The sequence below is a fragment of the Gadus macrocephalus genome, chromosome 12 (genome assembly GCF_031168955.1).
Source record: "Gadus macrocephalus chromosome 12, ASM3116895v1".
NCBI lineage: Eukaryota > Metazoa > Chordata > Actinopteri > Gadiformes > Gadidae > Gadus > Gadus macrocephalus.
This window is the reverse complement of record NC_082393.1, coordinates 12,878,275-12,897,928: the sequence shown is the minus strand read 5'-3', so window position 1 is coordinate 12,897,928 and position 19,654 is coordinate 12,878,275. Positions and strand designations below refer to the sequence as shown.

The 19,654-nt window shown below is 44.3% G+C and overlaps 1 protein-coding gene across 1 annotated transcript; it reads right to left on the bottom strand.

The window, feature by feature from the left end:
• Nucleotides 1-44: 44 nt before the first annotated feature.
• LOC132469565 (podocin-like) lies at nucleotides 45-4,840 on the bottom strand. Its single transcript, XM_060067556.1, is given in 7 exon segments — nucleotides 45-273; nucleotides 275-304; nucleotides 584-670; nucleotides 1,084-1,105; nucleotides 1,108-1,333; nucleotides 1,754-1,836; nucleotides 4,690-4,840. Coding segments are annotated over 7 exon segments (828 nt in total).
• Nucleotides 4,841-19,654: the final 14,814 nt, after the last annotated feature.

The following is a 19,654-nucleotide window of genomic DNA, read 5'->3' as shown; positions in this document are numbered from 1 at the left end:
GAACATTAATACTGTACGGAAAAACATCCGTTGATTAGAGATGGTTACATCATAGGTGAGTCTGTCTGCTCCTCCTCCCTCTCCTCTGCTGCTGAGAGGGAGGGTGGGGGTGGGGGGAGCCGGGAGAGGTCCTGGGTCATGGTGAGGAGGTCGGAGGGGAGTGTGAGGAGCAGCGGGGGTCGCTCAAATCTTTGGAGGGTGGTGAGGAGCTGGAGGAGGCGCAGCTGGATGGCAGCAGGAGAACCGGATATGGAGTCCAGGGACTCCCTCAGTCTGGCAGGCCGCTCGCTCGCCCTCCGCCCCGTCACCTGGAGAGAGAGGGGAAGGAGACAGGAGAAGAGAGAGGGGGGAGGAGAGCAACATAGAGTAGGTGAAGAGAAAAGGACGTCACGGAGGAGAGTGGGATGAGACAGGAAGAGGAAAACAGGAGAAGAACGAGAGAGGGAGGAGACGAGACGAAGAGAGAGATGGACATATAGCAGGAGAGTGACATAGCGATAAATATGAGACTGGTATCACTTCCTTGTGCACACGTCAGTTTCATCATCTTTCCATCTGTGTCGTCTGTCTCTTCATGTGTGTTCTCACTATGATCTGAGCTCGTCGTTGGACGTCTCTCTGCTGCTCCCTCATGTTCTGTTGTAGCTCCTCTGGTATGCTCACCTCCTCTCTGACATACACCAGGAGACACAAAAGAAGAAACACAAGGGGGGGACATACCAGGAGACAAACAGAGTGACACACAAGGAGACACTCAGTGTGAAACACGAGAGATACAGGGAGAGACAAGGAGAGACCAGGATAAACACAAGGAAACACCAGGAGACCAACAATGAGACACACCAGAAGATATACAGGGAAAAACGAGACAAACCAGGAGACGCCATCCTATTGTTATTATTTGAGCTTTTATTTAATCGTATAATAAACACCAGACCTCCCACACATCCATCACTTCCACTCTTTCCCCCCTTCTTCACTGTTTGCTTGGTGTCTTCAAATGACCACTTCCAGGCGGTTAGTTGTTTGAACAACTAACACAGCGCTAGCCTCACATCCATCCATATTAAGCCAGGGACTCACATGTCCGCCCTTTCCATTTTGAACGACCGGCCAGGGAGTCAGCTGCCACCCGGACCTCTCGCCCAACCAGCTTCCTGTAGAGCAGAAACTGGTGGAAGTCGTGGCGGGCCCGGACGTCCCGGAGCGCTCCCTGGACCAGAGCTTGGAGCAGCTCCCGAGGGTTGGACAGAGACACGGTGCTGAGGACGTTCTCGATGCGGAAGAGACACACGACACTCACCTCAACGCGCGCCAGGTATCTGGTGACCACCTATGCAGAGGTGTGTGTGTAAGATTTTGATAATTATTTCACTGTTTGGTTATTAAGCAGATGATTTTATCCAAAGCAACTCAGTGGTTTTGAAAATACATGGAGGTATGCTTTTAAGGAGCCAAACCACTTTCATATTCCATCTTTTTGAAGGTTCTTAAAGCTCATTAATGGTATGTCTGGTTAGTTAGTCCACTTAACAGAGAACTAAACATCAAGAGTAAGTTTTATGCTTGCAAAGCATACATGGGTGACAAACACCTTTTTCCAATGAACACAACCCTCAGACTGAACAAGAAATTGGTTAAATCTCCTAAAACAGTGTTTCTGGTCAGTCCCCTTTACAGTCAACAACCTATTCTGGAGGACCTGTTCTACTCCAAATGTTTAGTTTGAAAATGGATCATGTGATCAAAATACCGTTTGAGATGGAATACGGACAGTTTTGAGTCTGATGTCCTCCTTCTTGAAGACATCCAGCCAAGGCAGGAAAAACAGCAGGCCTGGAGATAGAGGTTATGTTACCCCAATATAGATTAGCTCAAGTGAAGTTGAAATGCCTCAAATGTGAACTCGTACCCAAATACCACATTGAAAAATAGTTAAACGATAACATCTCTGTTCTGTCACCTCAAGTGTTGGGGTGTGTTACCAGGCTGGCCTTGCGGCGGTGGAAGGATTGGAGGCAGTGCGACCGATGTTAGCAAGGCCGTTGGCATGAATTTATTCAGGTACAAAAAATGTCCATCAGGAGGCAAAAAAATAAAAATGAATAAACAAAAAAACCGAAATCAATAATTCAAAATAACTTTCAATAATTTAAACTTTCAATAATCTAAACTTTCAATAATCTAAAAACAACCGTCCTACCCTCGGCACTAATAAAGCCCTTGGCTGGTCTAAGGGCCAGGTGTTGTCACCCGCTCACCTCAGACCCTTCTGCCCCACCTACATGATTTGGACCTGAATATATCCTACATGGCCCGACCCATACCACTTTTAATTCAATTAACCCTCCCCTATACATTTCCGATTTACCTATCCCCAACCCTAGTTATGGGGGACTCGAGTCACATGACTTGACTCGAGTCAGACTCGAGTCGCAAATTTGAGGACTTGAGACTTGCTTGACTAACACTGATAAAAGACTCGACTTGACTTTGACTTGGTCCTCATGACTTGAGACTTGACTTAGACTTGAGACAGATGACTCGAAATGACTTTTCTAAAGTTAGATTATAGGTTGGATATGTGATTTGCGATACGCCAGCAGATTGTTGACGGGGTTGTTGACGGGGGGGGGGGGGGGGGGGTATGGAGCGATTTTTTATTTTATTTTTTTGGGGCCCCTGATTGGCCCGGGCCCGTACGCGCCCGCATACCCTGCTTACCGATAGTTACGCCACTGCTTCTAACTCAGTGGTTTTAAGTGTCTTTTTGTTCAAGGTGGAGGTACGAGTTATAGCAGTCCCTGCATCAAGTGCACCTCTTGAACGTGTGTTCAGCCATGGTGGGGTGATAATGTGACCGCATCATTCAGAACTCAGTGACAAAGTACTGTCAAATTATTTTTTTTGCAAATGCAATGCATTGTAAGTCGATGTATGTTGCGAGGCAGCAAGATTGCTACCAGCTTTCAGGCTTGTACTATTTCCCCTTCCTACAGTATGTGTATGTGATATTACTTTTGAAATATTCTTTTTTTTTCATGTCTGATGCCATGTGTTGCAAATATTATTCTACAACATGTAGGGAGATTGAGTGATTGACTTGAACTGTTGTCGTATACAGCTACCTAGAGGTTATATTTGATTCTGTTCATAGGTTGGAGGTAATGATCATAAAAAACATTTTCAAACTATGCACATAATGGTTTTGGAATGTTTTGAATAGTTTGATTTATTGTTATTGTTAAGACATTGTTATTGTTAATGTTGAAATAAAACTCAACTTATGAACCACTCTCTTTACCGATTTTTAAATGTGGAAACTGGGTTAGATCATCAGATTTTTGTATGACTTGACTTGTGACTTGCTTGACCTGAGCAATGACTTGACTTGTGACTTGCTTGATTCTCACCACAGTGACTTGGGACTTGCTTGAGACTTGAAGGTTATGACTTGTGACTTGCTTGTGACTTGCATATGAATGACTTACCCCCACCTCTGCTAGTTACACACCTTACTCCCGACCTATTTGTCTAAAACCCATCCTTACCCCCTACTTCCCTGACACCTTAAATATTCTCCAAGTACCCCAACACACGCCTCTCCTCCCACACACTTGATCTCGCCCGTCTGACGTCACCCCCACACTGCACAAATGTTCTTCCGGACTTCACGTCGGGTCCTCCCACAGCCCCCGGCACCCGGAAGCCAGCGCAACCGTAACGTGAGTGTTTTTACATCTTGTCCTTGTTTGTACCGTGTCCCATGACCGGCTTCCTTATAACGTATTTTTTTTTACAAACATCAAAGCCCAATCATCATTTACTATTTATTGTATAAATCTATACAAAATAGTGTATAAAACCATATGAAAGAACAATATCCCTGTAAGAAATGCCTCACTGTAAAATCCACAATCAACAGGTTAAAGTAGGCTATGGTGAGGTCAAACAGTAGCAACACACAAGTTTCAAAACAGGCTTTGGGGAACATGAGAAAGAAAATCGAGTGGTCAATGAAAAATATAAAACGGTCACTTTATCCCATACAATAAAAATAGAAATGCACTTAAGCGGCGGTGACACACACTTTATGTGGTCCAAAGGCTGAATGATCATGATCTATTTCGCTAGCTATTACATCGTAAGTTAGCCTGGGTATACCCATGCTGCCTTGCGTGTGATTTGATTTCGCGCTGCTAGGCAGCCTGGATTCCATGCAGGCACGTCGTTAGACCTGGGCATTCGAGGCTATAGCCCCGGATCTTTTGTGAATAGCCCCGGATCGCTGTGGCGTCAAAAGAATAAAACAAACATAATGATGAAAATAGCCCCGTAGAGTTTACTACTTTGTGGTTGAATTACCAGCAGCCACAAATGCAACATTGTAGCGAGTGAAAACCGCAAAATTCTGAGGTGTGGGCAGATTTAGAATAATTTGTTGCAAAATGTTGCAAATTCAACGTCGGTATTCTTTCATCTCTATGCATAGCGCATCTCTCGATATTGCTGTTTCCTGCTGCTAGCCTTTTAGTGAGATCAGAGAGTGTTGAGAAGGACAGTTCTATTTCATGTAGGCCACGCCATCTACTTCGCCTTATGGGCTTGTCCCGTGCGCGTGCTTGCGCGCACTGAAAATTTCAACTATGCACCAATCAACGTGGGCACCGCCCACATTTCCCACGGTACTGTGTACCAGGGCTTCCACCTCCACGGTCGTCCCCAAGGAGAAACCACGCCGGATGGCCGATCTTTTCGGCGAGATCATGGGACCGGCGGCGACCATCAAGGGCATTTTTTGAGTAACCACGGTGGCCCGTCTCTTGGAGAAGGGGGCCATCACTGCCGTTCCTCCCCACGAGTGTGTGACTCGTGGGGTTTTACTCCCGCTACTTCCTGGTTTCCAAGAAGTCAGGGGAGAAGAGACCTATTCTGGATCTTCGCGTGTTGAACAGATGTGTTGCCGCGAGGAAATTCAGAATGCTCACTATCAGAGCGCTGCTCCGATGTGTGAGAGCGGGCGACTGGTTCACATCCCTGGATCTCAAGGATGCTTACTTCCACGTCCCTGTTCGGCAGGCGCACCGGAAGTTTCTCAGTTTTGCCTTTATGGGGGTGGCGTACGAGTACCAGTGCCTGCCATTCGGCTACCTTCTCAAAGTGTGTGGAGACGGCGTTGGGACCGCTCAGGCGTCAGGGAAAGAGGGTTCTCTTCTACCTCAACAACTTACAGTACTTATTCTGAGCAACTCAGAGGAAGCTGCGAGAAGGGACACCATGACAGTGATAAACAATCTCTCTTTCCTGGGTTTTGCCATCAACTGGGAAAAGAGCTTCCCGCTCCCCGGCCGGCAGATAGTCTACTTGGGGCTTTGCCTAGACTCAGCCACCATGACGGCGATGCTCTCGCCTCCTCGGCGAGACGCCATCCTGTTGGCACTCTCCGCACTGTCCACCATGCGCCTGTTAGGGCTGATGGCAGCCGCCCATCCCGTGGTTCCCCTGGGTTTGCTCGCCAACGGTTGGACCCCATGCGACACAAGCTCAGGGTGCTCCTCGTACCCCGTTCGGTGTCACCAGACCTGGAATATTGGGGAAACCCCCCCGCCCTTTTCAGGGGTGTTCCCCTGGGCAGAGTGACATCCTACGTAACCCGTCAACCTCGTTGACGGGTTGGGGAGGAACGTGCCTCTCTCACTCGGTGGGAGGCGAGTGGCGCACGCCCCCTACAGTCCACATAAATGTGCTGGAACTCGTTGCAGTGAGGAAAGTGCTGCAGCATTTCTTTCACCTGGTACGTGGTCGCCACGTTCTGATCAGGACAGACAGCGTGTCGGCGGCAGCGTACATAAACAGACAGGGGGGAGTGCGCTCCTCTACTCTCCACCAAAAGGCGGTCGAGCTCTGTCTTTGGGCTCATCAGTATCTCCTCAGTCTGAGAGCCCTGCATATCGCGGGCGCCCAGAACTTCGGGGCGGACCTCATGTCTCGCGGCGGTCCTCGTTTAGACGAGTGGCGGTTACATCCCGACAATGTCAGACTGATCTGGCAGACTGAGGTTCGGGACGGCTCAGGTGGAGCTGTTCGCGTGCAGGGAGAACACACACTGCAGGTGGTGGTTCTCTCTCAACCCTCGGGATCTTCTCCCGTTAGGGATGGATGCGTTGGCGCACACACCTTGGCCACGGGTAATGAAGATTAACTGAGATTTAAAACACTTAGACTAATTCAAGAGAGAGAGTGCAAAAGAAATCGAGGGGTCCGGAGCAAGAATTGACAAAAGACTTTATCGTGCAGAAAAACAACATCGACAACAGCCTGAGTAAGTTTGCAAAGTCACTGGCTGGACTTCGGTCCCAGCCCTCCTTTATACACATACAGGAACTTCGAAATCCAATGGAGGTTCCCTTTGTCCCTAATGAGGTTTTCCGCCTTGTCTCTTCATCTCAGCATGTTATCAACCGTGCCCCGATCTGAGGTACGCAGGGATTAGGCTTGTCAGTCAAAATGACCCACGCCTGAAAGGTGGAGGTCAACATGACTTGACCCTGCAGTTCCCAGGGCATTTCTGCGTACCTACCATCTGGTGTGAAACCTGACTCAGGCGTCATGTGTTTTCCACTATTTAAAATATTAAGCCTATTAATAATCATGGTTTACTATAGAATATACTCACTAATTTCTACCACAATCCCCCCTTTGTGACTACTAAGGTCACAACAAAAACATAACAGTCGTTTGGGTCATATTTTGCACTACATTTGATCATCGTTAAAAACCTTTAAACATGTTCAGGAGTCTCAACCTGATTTAAGGCAAAAAGATCTATCAAATGTCTAACATGTCTAACTAGAATTCACACATAACACAGTATTTTCAGCATGCATTGAAAATAAGCATTTCAAAATATATGACATAACAATATGAAACTCAAAAAATGATATTTCAAAAAATAAGTAAACAATAGGAATTAAAACTAAAAGAAATTAAAACTGAAAACTGTCAACAAGCTTGCATGGATTGGGATAGTTCTGATTATTGTCATGTACCGGTATGCTATATAATGTGGGGGGTTAGGGCACCAGTTAAGAGAATAGGAACTCCCCCTGATGTCCGATTCTCACATTCCGGTCTCCTTTCTAGTGTCACTCCAATCTATCTCCCCATAGAGTATCCTCTCCCACTCCCCCGACTCCTCTATGCCAGACACCATGAGGGCCATCTCCTTAGAAAGCCTGGATGCTATTACTGATCTGACTATGGGAATGCAGCAGCAGAAGATAAGACCCATTGCTGTTAGTACTATTAGGAGCACTACACCTATCTTAGCGAACATCATTCCCCACATGCCAAACTTTGTTTCAAGCCATCCAAACATTCCCTGATCATGGCCTGCGTTTTCCTTTAACTCTTTTCTTAAACGTTTTAAATTGTTCATTGCAAGTGTAAATGATCCATCTGGGGCAGTATTATTTGGAATGAAGGTACAACACATTTCACCAATAAGATCACAAACTCCCCCCCTTTCTGCTAGAAGCCAATCTAACGCCTGTCTGTTCTGCCAAGCCACAGCGCTTGTGGCTGTCAGCTGTTCGCCCAATGCAGATAATGCATCATCTGTGTAGTTAATGAACCTCTGTTGGTTGTAAAAGATATAATTGATCCATTCCGCATTTTTTAGCAATTCCGATTGCTGGCAGTAGTGCCTCAAATCCTGCTGCTACTTCACTTCGTGCCTTAAATTTATCGGGTATTCCCCTGGGTTGTCCTATTTTATCAATTTGTATGTTCTCGTCTGCCTCGTATGCTCTCTTCCGCCTATTTAGGTTATCTGTTTCTAAGTTATCGACTACATCTTTTATTGATGGTAGTATTGCAATTTCCGTAACCACTTGGACTTTCGCGCATCGTCCTCTCCACATTTTAGCAAGTATGGGACGAAGAATGTTATTACCGCAAAGCCAAAACTGATCTGCCACCACTCTGTCCTGGCTCACGAATGCTCCATCACTACACAGTATTGACATGTAATTCTCTCTAGACTTCTGCTGAGAGCCTGGTAAAAGCTGAACATTTTTAATCGCAGGTGGCTGATATAACATTCGTTTCCCGTCTATATCGAATAGCGTGACATTCCAAATTATGTTACATTGTTCCTCTGTTATACTACCTACATCGCTGGCATTTTCGTTTCCTTCGTCATTTTGAAAGCATTCTAATCCTTCTTCAATTTGAAAATTGATTTGTGTTGGTCGTGTTACTTCGCCTATTTCTTGTGATAGAGTTATATCAAATTCTCGGCATCTTTTCATGATTACATTCCATGGCATTCCGTCATATTTATCTTCAAGATATTTGTTATGTTGACTCGATCCTACCAGCAGAAAACATTTCATTGAACATATAACATACTTTTTCTGATATGGAATACCTTCTGTTCGTGTTCTATTTAAATTGACCTCTATATCATACTCCTGCGGTGTCCGTTCTTCTAAGCAAAATTCAAACGCTGTAGAGCGGCGACCAATGCTTAACAGTTGTTCGTTCTACAAGAGTCTCTTCAAGAGACATGGATGTTGATGTAAAGATCCTTGTCGCCATAGTTTATTTTTGATTACACAAGGATCTTCTGCTTCTAATGTGAAATTAAACGTTCTGTCTGACACTGCTTTAAAAAAAATATGAATTCTCTCACGTTCAATTGATAATTTCCGTTGTAGTCCCATGTTCTTCCTGACGTTACTTTTAGACACCATTTCATTGAATCAAATTGGATATGTAATTTACACCGATCTTTCCTATGTGCATGTTCATAATTCTGGTGGAGGGTTAATGCACATAGGTGTTCATCATCCGACATAACAGTATACACAAAGTCATTGATTTGGTCTTGCGGTGGTATCTGAGAATACAAGACTATTTTCCCTTTGTTGTCAACCAGTCCTGAATGATTTTGGGCCGGATTATCCTGTGTTCCTCTCTGGCTCTCTTCAGTTGGCCTACTACCCCCTAATTCCTGGCCCTTCCAGGTTTGTGTTGCCCCAATGGTTTCATCCTTCCTCGGGGTCTGTGCTTGTGCCAGCTGAATCTGGCACAACCCGTAAAGGATCAGAAACAGGCTCCCCGTTTTCAGCATCACCATGCTGCTGTATCTCTTGGCTCGACTGGATCTGGTCCTGGGGCAGCTGGTCAGCCCCACGTGTGTCTGCGTCTGGCTCCTCCTCCTCACTCCTCACGTGCAGTGGTTGAGATGATACCACGTGGCACTTCCTTCCACTTGGATGGCTGTTGATGTTGCGTTGGTGACTTTGTATGGTCCTTCTCTCCTGGGTTCGTTTGTTCCACTTTCTCCTGAAGACTCTGAGATACACGTGGTCACCTGGCTCCACCCCCCTTGGTGGCTCCTTCTCCAACTCTGGAACTCTGTCTTTCTCCTGTTAGTAAATAAGCCTGTGTATGCCAGTTAGTTGTCCCATATAGCGTCTTAATTCAGTTTCCAATTGTTCCAATGGAGGTCCTTTGTGAGGCCCTCGAATGACAGATGAAGGCATGGGTTGACCCGTAAACATTTCATGCGGGGTTAGATGCGTCGCTCGGTTAGTTTTCATGCGATAACTCATTAGTGTCAGTCGTAGTGCATTAGTTCTTTAAGTTAGTACTCTAATTTAATTTTGTTAATCTTTGTCTTAAGCGTCCGATTCCTCTCTCCACCATACCTTGTGGTTTGAGGAATGTAGACACAGCCTAATCTTTGTTTGACATGCAGATGTTAAATCACTTGTTTGAGTGTTTTCTGAATAAACACTGCCCTATTGCCTGAGCTAATTTGTGACGGAATTCCAAACCTTGGCATGACTTCTCTAGTCAGAACCTTGATTACCGTAACCGCACTTTGGTCTTCTGATGGGACTGCTTCTACCCATCTGTTGAACACTGTTTTTTCAAATATTTCACACTCATTTAGCTGGATGTTAATCATTGTTTGCAAGTATGGTGAAGAAAAACCTTGTTTTCAAATTTTTTCTAATTCTCCTCAATACCTCCCCCCTTGCGCAATGGTCAAAGCCATGCGCAGTAAATGATAAGCAAATCTAATAACGCCGTTGGTGCAACCAACGTCGAAACGTGTAACCTTAAGCATCAGCAAACTGAAACCAATCTTTTGGGAAGGGAAATCGAAACCTGTATGTTCAAATCCAAAGCCCAATATGGGTGGGTTTACCATCAGCCGCCTGAAACCACGCTGTTCCAAAGTCATGCACTAAACCGAAAAAAACGTACATGCATTAGTGGCCTTCTATACCACAAAGGAAAAATTAAATTAAATAAAAACGCGACATGCCCCGTTCCAAGACCACTTCTGCTGCCATAGCTGACATATCTGACTCCAGTTCCCCCTCCACCTTTCATCAGCCGGCTTTTCCTATGATGGTTGCAGTCCGTCACTCCATGATAAAGTGAGCCAGTGCTCACAGTGACTCTGCCAAGTAATCGTGACTGTGCCTGAATTAGGTTGTCCCGGGCTTCAAGGTGGAATCTTACCCGTCGTTGGCTAACCAGCCTTCCATACTGGCTTATTGCAGGATGCCGTACCTGGGATACGATCAATCCCCACCTATATGGTGGTATAGATCGCAAAGTGGAGGGATGGAGACAGAGTCATCAGCCGCATCTGCCTTATGCAACCATATGTGTGCGTAATGAATACAAATCAGGGCGACTATAAAACAAAAGATAATTTATCAGAGTTAAAATTATTAAAGTATTGCAGCAGTATTAGTGGCATTTGAAGGTAAACCCACTACTTCCGAATCCAATTTGACAACATAGCACGTATGACTCCTTCCCAGCAGATGTGGCGTCAACCCACCTACTGTCCTTTACTAGGGAGATGTGAAAGAAAACAAAAATCACAATATTAAAACTTGCATTTTCAATATTGCGCGACTCACTTTTGTCTTAACCATTACTCAAAATCATAATTCTCTTCATAATCCTACCCGATTGCCCTTCACTATCTATTTAAATTGAACGACCTAATTAAACCTTTTATTCTACCTATTTATTTTGAATGACATGTCATTGTGGATAACCTAAATTAGAAATTTGGATAACGTTTTATCATACTTATTCGGTCTAATTTTTAAGTATTGCCGATTGTTTTTTCTAAATTATAAGATCACTTTTAATATATTGTCTATTACTTATCATAATCTCGAGGGAAATATTTTATTTGTGTTGTTATCTTGGCACCTAGACCTCGTCAGGTCCAAGCACCAAAATAACATCCACCTATCCACGCAGAGTCCATGGGTTGGGTCTGCTCCTCTTTTGTTGAGTCATTTTACCCTGGCGCCATTGAACCCATTGACTCCTGTGGAGTGTGGTGTGCAGACAATTTTTTAACGCTAATTGCTCATGTTTTGGAGTCTAAATAATTATTCCTAAATCCTGTAATCACCATTTGACTTGCTCAGGGACACATCAACACTCAGCTAGGAGAGATGGGGATCGAACCAGCAACCCTTTGGTTACTAGCCAACGGCTCTACCTCCTGAGCTAAACGACCCCAGCCACCTCTCCGCTGATTTATTACCTCCGGGTCGGTCCTCATCCGCCCTTTTTGCTTTCTATACATTCCACTCCCTTCTCCAAACACCTTCTCCCTCTGATCCAACCTGTTGTCTCACCAGTGCTCTGTGTACCAAGATGTAATGATATATACGCGATGGAGAGTCTCCAAGAGCCACAGAATCACCAATCCCAGCGGTGGTTCTAGGTTTTTTCTAAAACAGTGGACATGGGTTACATACAGGAACCAATTACAGAGTACATCCAAACACATAAATCATGTATTAGGCACAATGCAAATTCAATCTCTTTCTCTCTGTTGTCTCTCTGTCCAGCCCCCACCTGCGGGTTTTTTCATTACTTACGTTCCTTCTCTCTAACTTTCTTTACTTCTCTTTATCTACTTCCTTTGCTTTCACAAATCTCCATAACCATTTTCACTTTCAGTAATCCTTTCCTTTCCTTTCTGGTTTATTCGTTTTTTGGACACTCTCCAAAACTAGATTTATTAATCTTAAATAGGCCATCGAAAGATATGAATCTCCCCAAAGAAAATTCTAACCGGAAAGCCTTCTCCAATCTCATCGTCACTTCTCGTTGCCAATCTACACACTCTTCCTCTTCTCTGTCTCACTCTTCACAAATCACTTCATCTGTCCCCTCTAACTTAACTCAATGCTAACTCTTTCTCACTCACTCACTCACTCACTCACTCACTCACCCACATATACAACTTTAAAATAGGAATTCACCGATTCTCATCCTTGGAGCTGTCATAGGCATTAACTGCGTGTGTTCCGAGAATCCTAAAGTTTTGGTGAATTTTCCTGCCATGGGGAGGTGAGAGGCATAATTTGGACCTACGCAAGTGTAAGTGGCTCCAGTGTAGTGTGGGCCATCATTGGCGTGCCTCTATAATTTATCAGAACCTGCAGTACTGGTTCCTCATCAGCTTGTTTTGTGATTGCTACAAGCTGACCCTCCCCCTGTGGATTCTCTGGGCACCCCTAGTATCCCTGACCTAAAAAGGGACCCGCCTGTCCCTGGTCGCTGTTACCCTGTCCTTGCTGGGATGGAAGAGGGTTAGTCAAACAATTTCTCTTCATATGTCCTTCCATGTTGCACCCATAACATATTAAAGGACCTCTGCGTTGTCCTTGGGATCCTGGTTGTTGATTGTTTCTAAACTGTCCTCGGGGCCCCTGATTCTGTCTATTTTTATTTGTGGGGTTCCCATAATTATGGATGTGTACATGTGTAACAGGTGGAGTAGGTGACAGTTGGCTCTGAGGCTGTTGTACTGGGAGAGAAAATGCCAATCGTGGATATTGGTTTTGAAGTGCGCCCTGCTGGGCGGCTTGCGAAATTACAGCAGCTGGTTCTAAAACACCTGCCTGTCTCTCCTTATCTCTTTCCTTCCTTGTGAGATCTTCCAGCTGAAGTTGATATAGCTTCCTCTGGACCTCTTTGCTTTGTTCCTGTATTCTTTGTTTATTCTGACGATATTCATCCACTGCATGAACTAAATGGCCATTAAAATTTCTATGAGATCCTGATGTAGACAGTCCAACCACATCCTCTAGTTTGGCTTTGATTTGGCTGGGAAGTGTCTCTATCACAGAGTTTCTAAACATGACAGAGAACACCGGATGGATCTCAGGATCCTCATTCGTCTCCAAGCGCCATCTGTCCACTTGGGCCTGGAGGTAGGATGCAGGATTCTCTGTGTCATTGATGGGGAGGCCTCTCATGTTTTTATGATCGATATGGGTAGGGAACTCCGTTCTGAGTGTGTTCCACATCGCCACTCTGTAGCGATCAAGTGTAGTCCCATCATACATTCCATCCATTATGTCCAACCCTCCATTCCTCAGTACAGACTCCATTTTAGATAACCCCAATACTCTTGCCAACAGAGCTTTCAGGTCACCCACTGCAATTAGCTTTCCCACTGTGAGCTCCTCAAATGTTCTAATCCGTTTAGACGCCCCGTTAATTATGTTAGGGAGTTTAGAAATGACTCCCTTTAAGTCCTGTGAACCCCACGGTTGATAATGGGCCTGTTGTCCGTTGACTAGAGTAGGATAATTTCCCGGAGAAGTTTCGGGTGCTTTTCCTTCTCTCTGTGATCTCCTTAGTTTCTCATCTAACTCGAGTGGTGTGGGGCTTACTGATGTACTGCAGCCAGGCTCCTCTGCCCCTTGTGTCCCACTAGACCACTCCTCCTTTCTTTTGTTCCGCTTCTTTAATTTCCTTTTAGCATTCTTAGTAATGTGTTTTACACATGGTTGTGATGACCCTTCACCAACATGTTCAATGTCATCCTCCTCCTCTCCTTCATTCTCGTTTTCACCCTCACTACAACAAATGTCAGCATTGTTACACTCTTCCCTTGTGATTATTTTTCTGGCCACTCGTTGTATTGCGCGCCACCTCTCTCCCTCCTTTTCGAACAAAGCTAGCACTAACCTTTCCCTGTCTTTCTTTGCTAAGGCCGTTTTTCCACTTCTGTTATCTATGTAATTCCTTATTACTACCTCCATGTCTCGATACATTATTGAATCAAAAGTCCCTCCCATGGGCCATATAGTACCTGCTGCTTCTGTCCTTTCTTCCCAGTTCTCAGAGATCTTTTTCATCTCACCTTTGAGCAATAGACGGTCTCTACTCAAAATATCTACCGCTGTTGGTGCCATTTTTAATTATTACTTTATTACTTTACTTATCTATTTTTTCTGAAATACACTATTTATTTAATACAATTTATTTGAGTTTATTCTACTAGTTAGTTTAAATACTTTACTATCTCTAAGCTACAAACGTGAACTCCCCCCAAGCGCTCATCTCTCTCCCAAAGATTGGAATGTAGCCCCCACCCTTTACTGCTACCAATTACCAACTCTGCCTTGCAGGCTCCTGCTCGACCCCTGTGTGTTTGCTCGTGCACGTGCAGTTAGTCAGCGCGGTGATGTCAAAGAGGATTTACACATTTTTTCAGTACTTCAACAAATTAACTATTCTCTATCCCTCTAATTTATTTATGATTATCAACTAATTTAAACAAATTAACTATTCTCTGTCCACCTAATTTATTTATGACAGAATCAACAACAACAAAAAATGAACCGGGTCGTAAAAACCTCCGAGGACTTAATCCTAACACGACTTAAATACAGACAATAAGCCGGTTCATACAATTTCTTTATCTTATATTAAAAAATGTCCGAATTGTTTGTAATTAATTACAAATAAAAAGTTGACCGAGCATAGAAACTGGCCTTTTGGTTAATCACATGAACGGTCGGATGTATAATGAATCAATCAGAACTTCAAACAAGAATGATTGCCACAAAGCACCAAGATCAGAATTAAAGACTGGCCCCACCTTCAGATCCAATATCTGCAGTTTAAATGAACTCATACAAACGATGTTTCGCACAACCAGTCTATTCCTTCAAAATAATGGCTAATCACATACACACTCGACCAGATTACGAACAAACAAGAGACTCTTCAAAATACCAACTCAAACGGTACTCCAATCAAGAACCTTATCTATTCAAAAGTGCGAGAATCTGCTTTCTCAAAAATGCCAACACCGGAACTAGTCGACACCCCAAGCAGACCTCTAAAATAAAAATGAATTCATCAACGGCAATGAATTCCAACAGACAAGAAACGTATCTATTCAAAAGTGCGAGAATCTGCTTTCTCAAAAATGCCAACACCGGAACTAGTCGACATCCCAAACAGACCTCTAAAATAAAAATGAATTCATCAACGGCAATGAATTCCAACAGACAAGAAACGTATCTATTCAAAAGTGCGAGAATCTGCTTTCTCAAAAATGCCAACACCGGAACTAGTCGACATCCCAAACAGACCTCTAAAATAAAAATGAATTCATCAACGGCAATGAATTCCAATAGACAAGAAACGTATCTATTCAAAAGTGCGAGAATCTGCTTTCTCAAAAATGCCAACACCGGAACTAGTCGACATCCCAAACAGACCTCTAAAATAAAAATGAATTCATCAACGGCAATGAATTCCAACTCAGCTCTCTGAGATTCTCTCAAACATCCAACAGGCACTTCAATCGACCTGCGGACCTGTTACTGTCCTATTGGAACTTTCCCACTAATTCGATCCTCTAGAAAACAGCCACAGGACTTTATAGAAAGTCAATTTAAACAAAACACTGCACTGTCCTTCCTTCCTCCAGAAGACAGCCACAGGATTTGACAGAAGACCTATTTAAACAAAACACTGCACTGTCCTTCCTTCCTCCAGAAGACAGCCACAGGATTTGACAGAAGGCCTATTTAAACAAAATACCAAAACACCAAATAACAACAACTCGTTTACTCGTTTCAAAATAGGGAATCACAATGCGTCTTGGTCATTTAAAACCACAGCGCCTAGGGCATATGTGCGCGCACACGTCAATCTCTTCCGGAGCTCCCGTCTCTCTCACTCGCTCGTTTATCTATAATTTTAGTTCGTTTGATCAAAGAGACACTTTACCTGCTGCTCGGCGTTCAGACGGGGCAAGAACAGATCAAACGACTCTATCCTATATATGGCAAGACAACTTACCCTTGAGCTCTGGTCGTATGATCCGTTCGCGTCCCGTCCTCTGGCCCGGCAGCTGACGAGTCCCTATTTCCTCCTGGTCGTAACGCCAATATAATGAAGATTAACTGAGATTTAAAACACTTAGACTAATTCAAGAGAGAGAGTGCAAAAGAAATCGAGGGGTCCGGAGCAAGAATTGACAAAAGACTTTATCGTGCAGAAAAACAACATCGACAACAGCCTGAGTAAGTTTGCAAAGTCACTGGCTGGACTTCGGTCCCAGCCCTCCTTTATACACATACAGGAACTTCGAAATCCAATGGAGGTTCCCTTTGTCCCTAATGAGGTTTTCCGCCTTGTCTCTTCATCTCAGCATGTTATCAACCGTGCCCCGATCTGAGGTACGCAGGGATTAGGCTTGTCAGTCAAAATGACCCACGCCTGAAAGGTGGAGGTCAACATGACTTGACCCTGCAGTTCCCAGGGCATTTCTGCGTACCTACCATCTGGTGTGAAACCTGACTCAGGCGTCATGTGTTTTCCACTATTTAAAATATTAAGCCTATTAATAATCATGGTTTACTATAGAATATACTCACTAATTTCTACCACACGGGTTCTCTTGTATGCGATTCCTCCGCTCCAGCTGATCCTTCCTCTTCTGGAACGGGTCAGACAGGAGAGATTGTCCCTGATTATAGTGGCTCCAGAGAACCGCTCAGCTCTGTGGTTTCCAGAGCTAGCGCCGCTCTCACGGACGGCGCCGTGGCCGGTACCGTTCCGATCGGAGGCGCTTTCACAGGCCCACGGGACAGTGCACCACCCGCCCGATGTATTGGGACGGCTGTTTGTTTGGCTCCTGAGAGGTTGATCCTGCAGGGCAAAGATTTGCCTGAAGCGGTTATCAACACTATCCAGGGTGCTCGTGCACCTTCTACTTCTTCCCTCTATGCGGCGAAGTGGTGCGCTTTCTCTGATTGGTGTGACAGGAACCACGCTGTCCCATCTCAATGCGAGGTGGGAAGCGTGCTTGCGTTTCTACAATACTTATTGGAAAAAGGTTTGGCGGGGATCTCCCCACTGTGTTGCGCGGGTTGTCTAGGGACCCTTTCGAGCCTCTGTCTCGGGCCCCTTTGGATGCCCTGTCCTTTAAAACGGCGCTCTTATTGGCTTTGGTTTCTGCCAAGCGGGCCTGTGAGTTGACCGTTCTGTCTGGCAGCCCGAGCTGCTTGTTGCTAAACGAGGACAGCTTCTTTGCGCTGCTCAGACCTAATCCTGCGTTCCTCCCAAAGAACATTAATAGTTCCTTCCGGTCGAGAGATATTGTGCTTAAAGGGACACTGTGTAAAAATTACTCCCATCTAGTGGTACAATTGTATATTGCATTCAAACTAATAGTGCTCGCTTGTTCAAAAACTACGGTGGGCAGTATGTGCCAAGAAGCTGTGTCATGACATCCAATACTACCTCATCGAGTCATTCGAGTGATGATGAGGTTCGTTATTTCAAACAAATTTCAAACTGCATTGAATCCTTAGTGTAAGCTAATGATGTATGAGTAATTACTCCTCGAGCAAGATAGTGAATTATTTCAGTCATCAGTTTCTGCTACCTTTTAGGCTGATGGTGAGTATTTTCTTTAAAGCATGTTTTTAACCGCGCATTATCTTACAAATATGTTTAACATTGCGCCTTTTGACCTGTAAGCACGTAAATATGTGCACACTTCTGATTAATGTAGAAATAAGATGATATATGTGTTATCTTTACGGGTCTGGGAGGGGAGAAGTTTTCGTCGGTGGTGGAGGGACTCTCTAAATCGACGCCACTTCTCCCGGGGCGGGACTTTACGTCCTACGTCACTCGCTATGGGTGTGCAAGTGTGCGCGTAGCCGTCACTCGCGATGGGTGTGCATGTGAGAAAGGTTTTGGCTTTTAATGTCTATGGGTTGGTAATAACGGTTCTGATGATTTTTCTGATGGAAAAGTGGTCTTTTATTTCCATAATCTTAGTTCAGTGAACGCATAAACCCGTTTGTTAGTTAGCAGTTTAACAAAATGAGATCTCTTTGTTTACAGTTACCAACGACCAACGTTTAAAGAATGATGATTGGGGGGTTCGATTCCCTAGTGATGCAAGGTTTTTTCTTTCATTTTGGACTGCACACACATCGCGAGTGACGGATACTCGCACAATGTACACACATCACTGTCTTTACAATTTCTAGGCAACCGAAGTTTAAAGATTGTCCAGTGGTTAACTCTTGAATCACATGTACTAAGACCTGATGGGTTAGTGGTCAGAGAACAACTCACTAACGCGGGGATAAGGGGTTCGATTCCTTAATGAAGCTAGCTTTTTTCTTTCATATTGGACTGGATGTTTGTATGCCATTTTGCGTAACTTGTAGTTTATGATGAAGAAATGTTACTGGGGTTAAGGTTAGGGTAACGGTAAGGGTAAGACACAAAGTGTTTTTGCAACACAATATTTCTTACAATAACACAAAGTCCAAAGTTTTGATGACTCTGTGGTAGAAATTAATGAGTATATTCTATGGTAAACTATGATTATTATTAGGCCTTATATCTTAATGGTAGAAGACACACGATACCTGCAGAGCCTGGGGTCAGAAGAACAGATGGTGGGACACATGATATGAGCAGGAAGCTACGGGGATAAGGCATGTTGACCTCAGCCTTCAGCCTTTGGTCATCTTGGCTACGGGGTTAATGCATGCTAACCTCAGACTGGTGTCCAAAATCACTTTGTTGAAAATGGGGTAAGACAAAGATTGATGTGGGCGGGAACCTCTGCAGAGTTCTTCAAGGGAAGTGATCGAATCCAAAGGAATAGCTTTAAAGAGACTTTATTTGTATAAAGTATTTTCGGTATGGTAAACTGATACTCTGAAGCAAAGAGAGATTGAAGATGTATTCTAAACACGTGCTGAGCGACTCCTAGCTGATCAAAAACATAAACCCATCTATGTCTATAGCTGCCGAGAAGTTTCTGAAGCCAATGCTCGATCTGTAGGCTTTTAATGGTCTGAACAGCGTGGTCCGGAAGTAGTGGGGGGAGCCTATTTGAAATAATCCTCGGCTTTCTCGCCTGGTCTGCGGTGCTGCCTTCTGTGGCTAAAGTATTTATTGCCGCCTTCAGTAAGGTCTTGCTCCCCTTGTGGCTATGTATGGTATTTACGGCTTATATGTTTGGTCCTGCTTCATTGGGTCTATGTGTGGGTAGTTTAGATTCTTAAAATACGTAACACCTCCATTAGAACAAAGGAATTGTTGTATGTATGTGTGTATAAAGAGAAGCTGGAAACCGTGGTCCAGCAGTGACTCTTAAGACCTACTCGGCTGTTATCGTTGTTGTTTTTCTTCACGATAAAGTCTTTTGTCAATTCTTGCTCCGGACCCCTCGATTTCTTTTACTCTCTCTCTCTCTTGAATTAGTGTAAGTGATTTATATCTCGGTTAATCTTCAACATATTGGCATCGC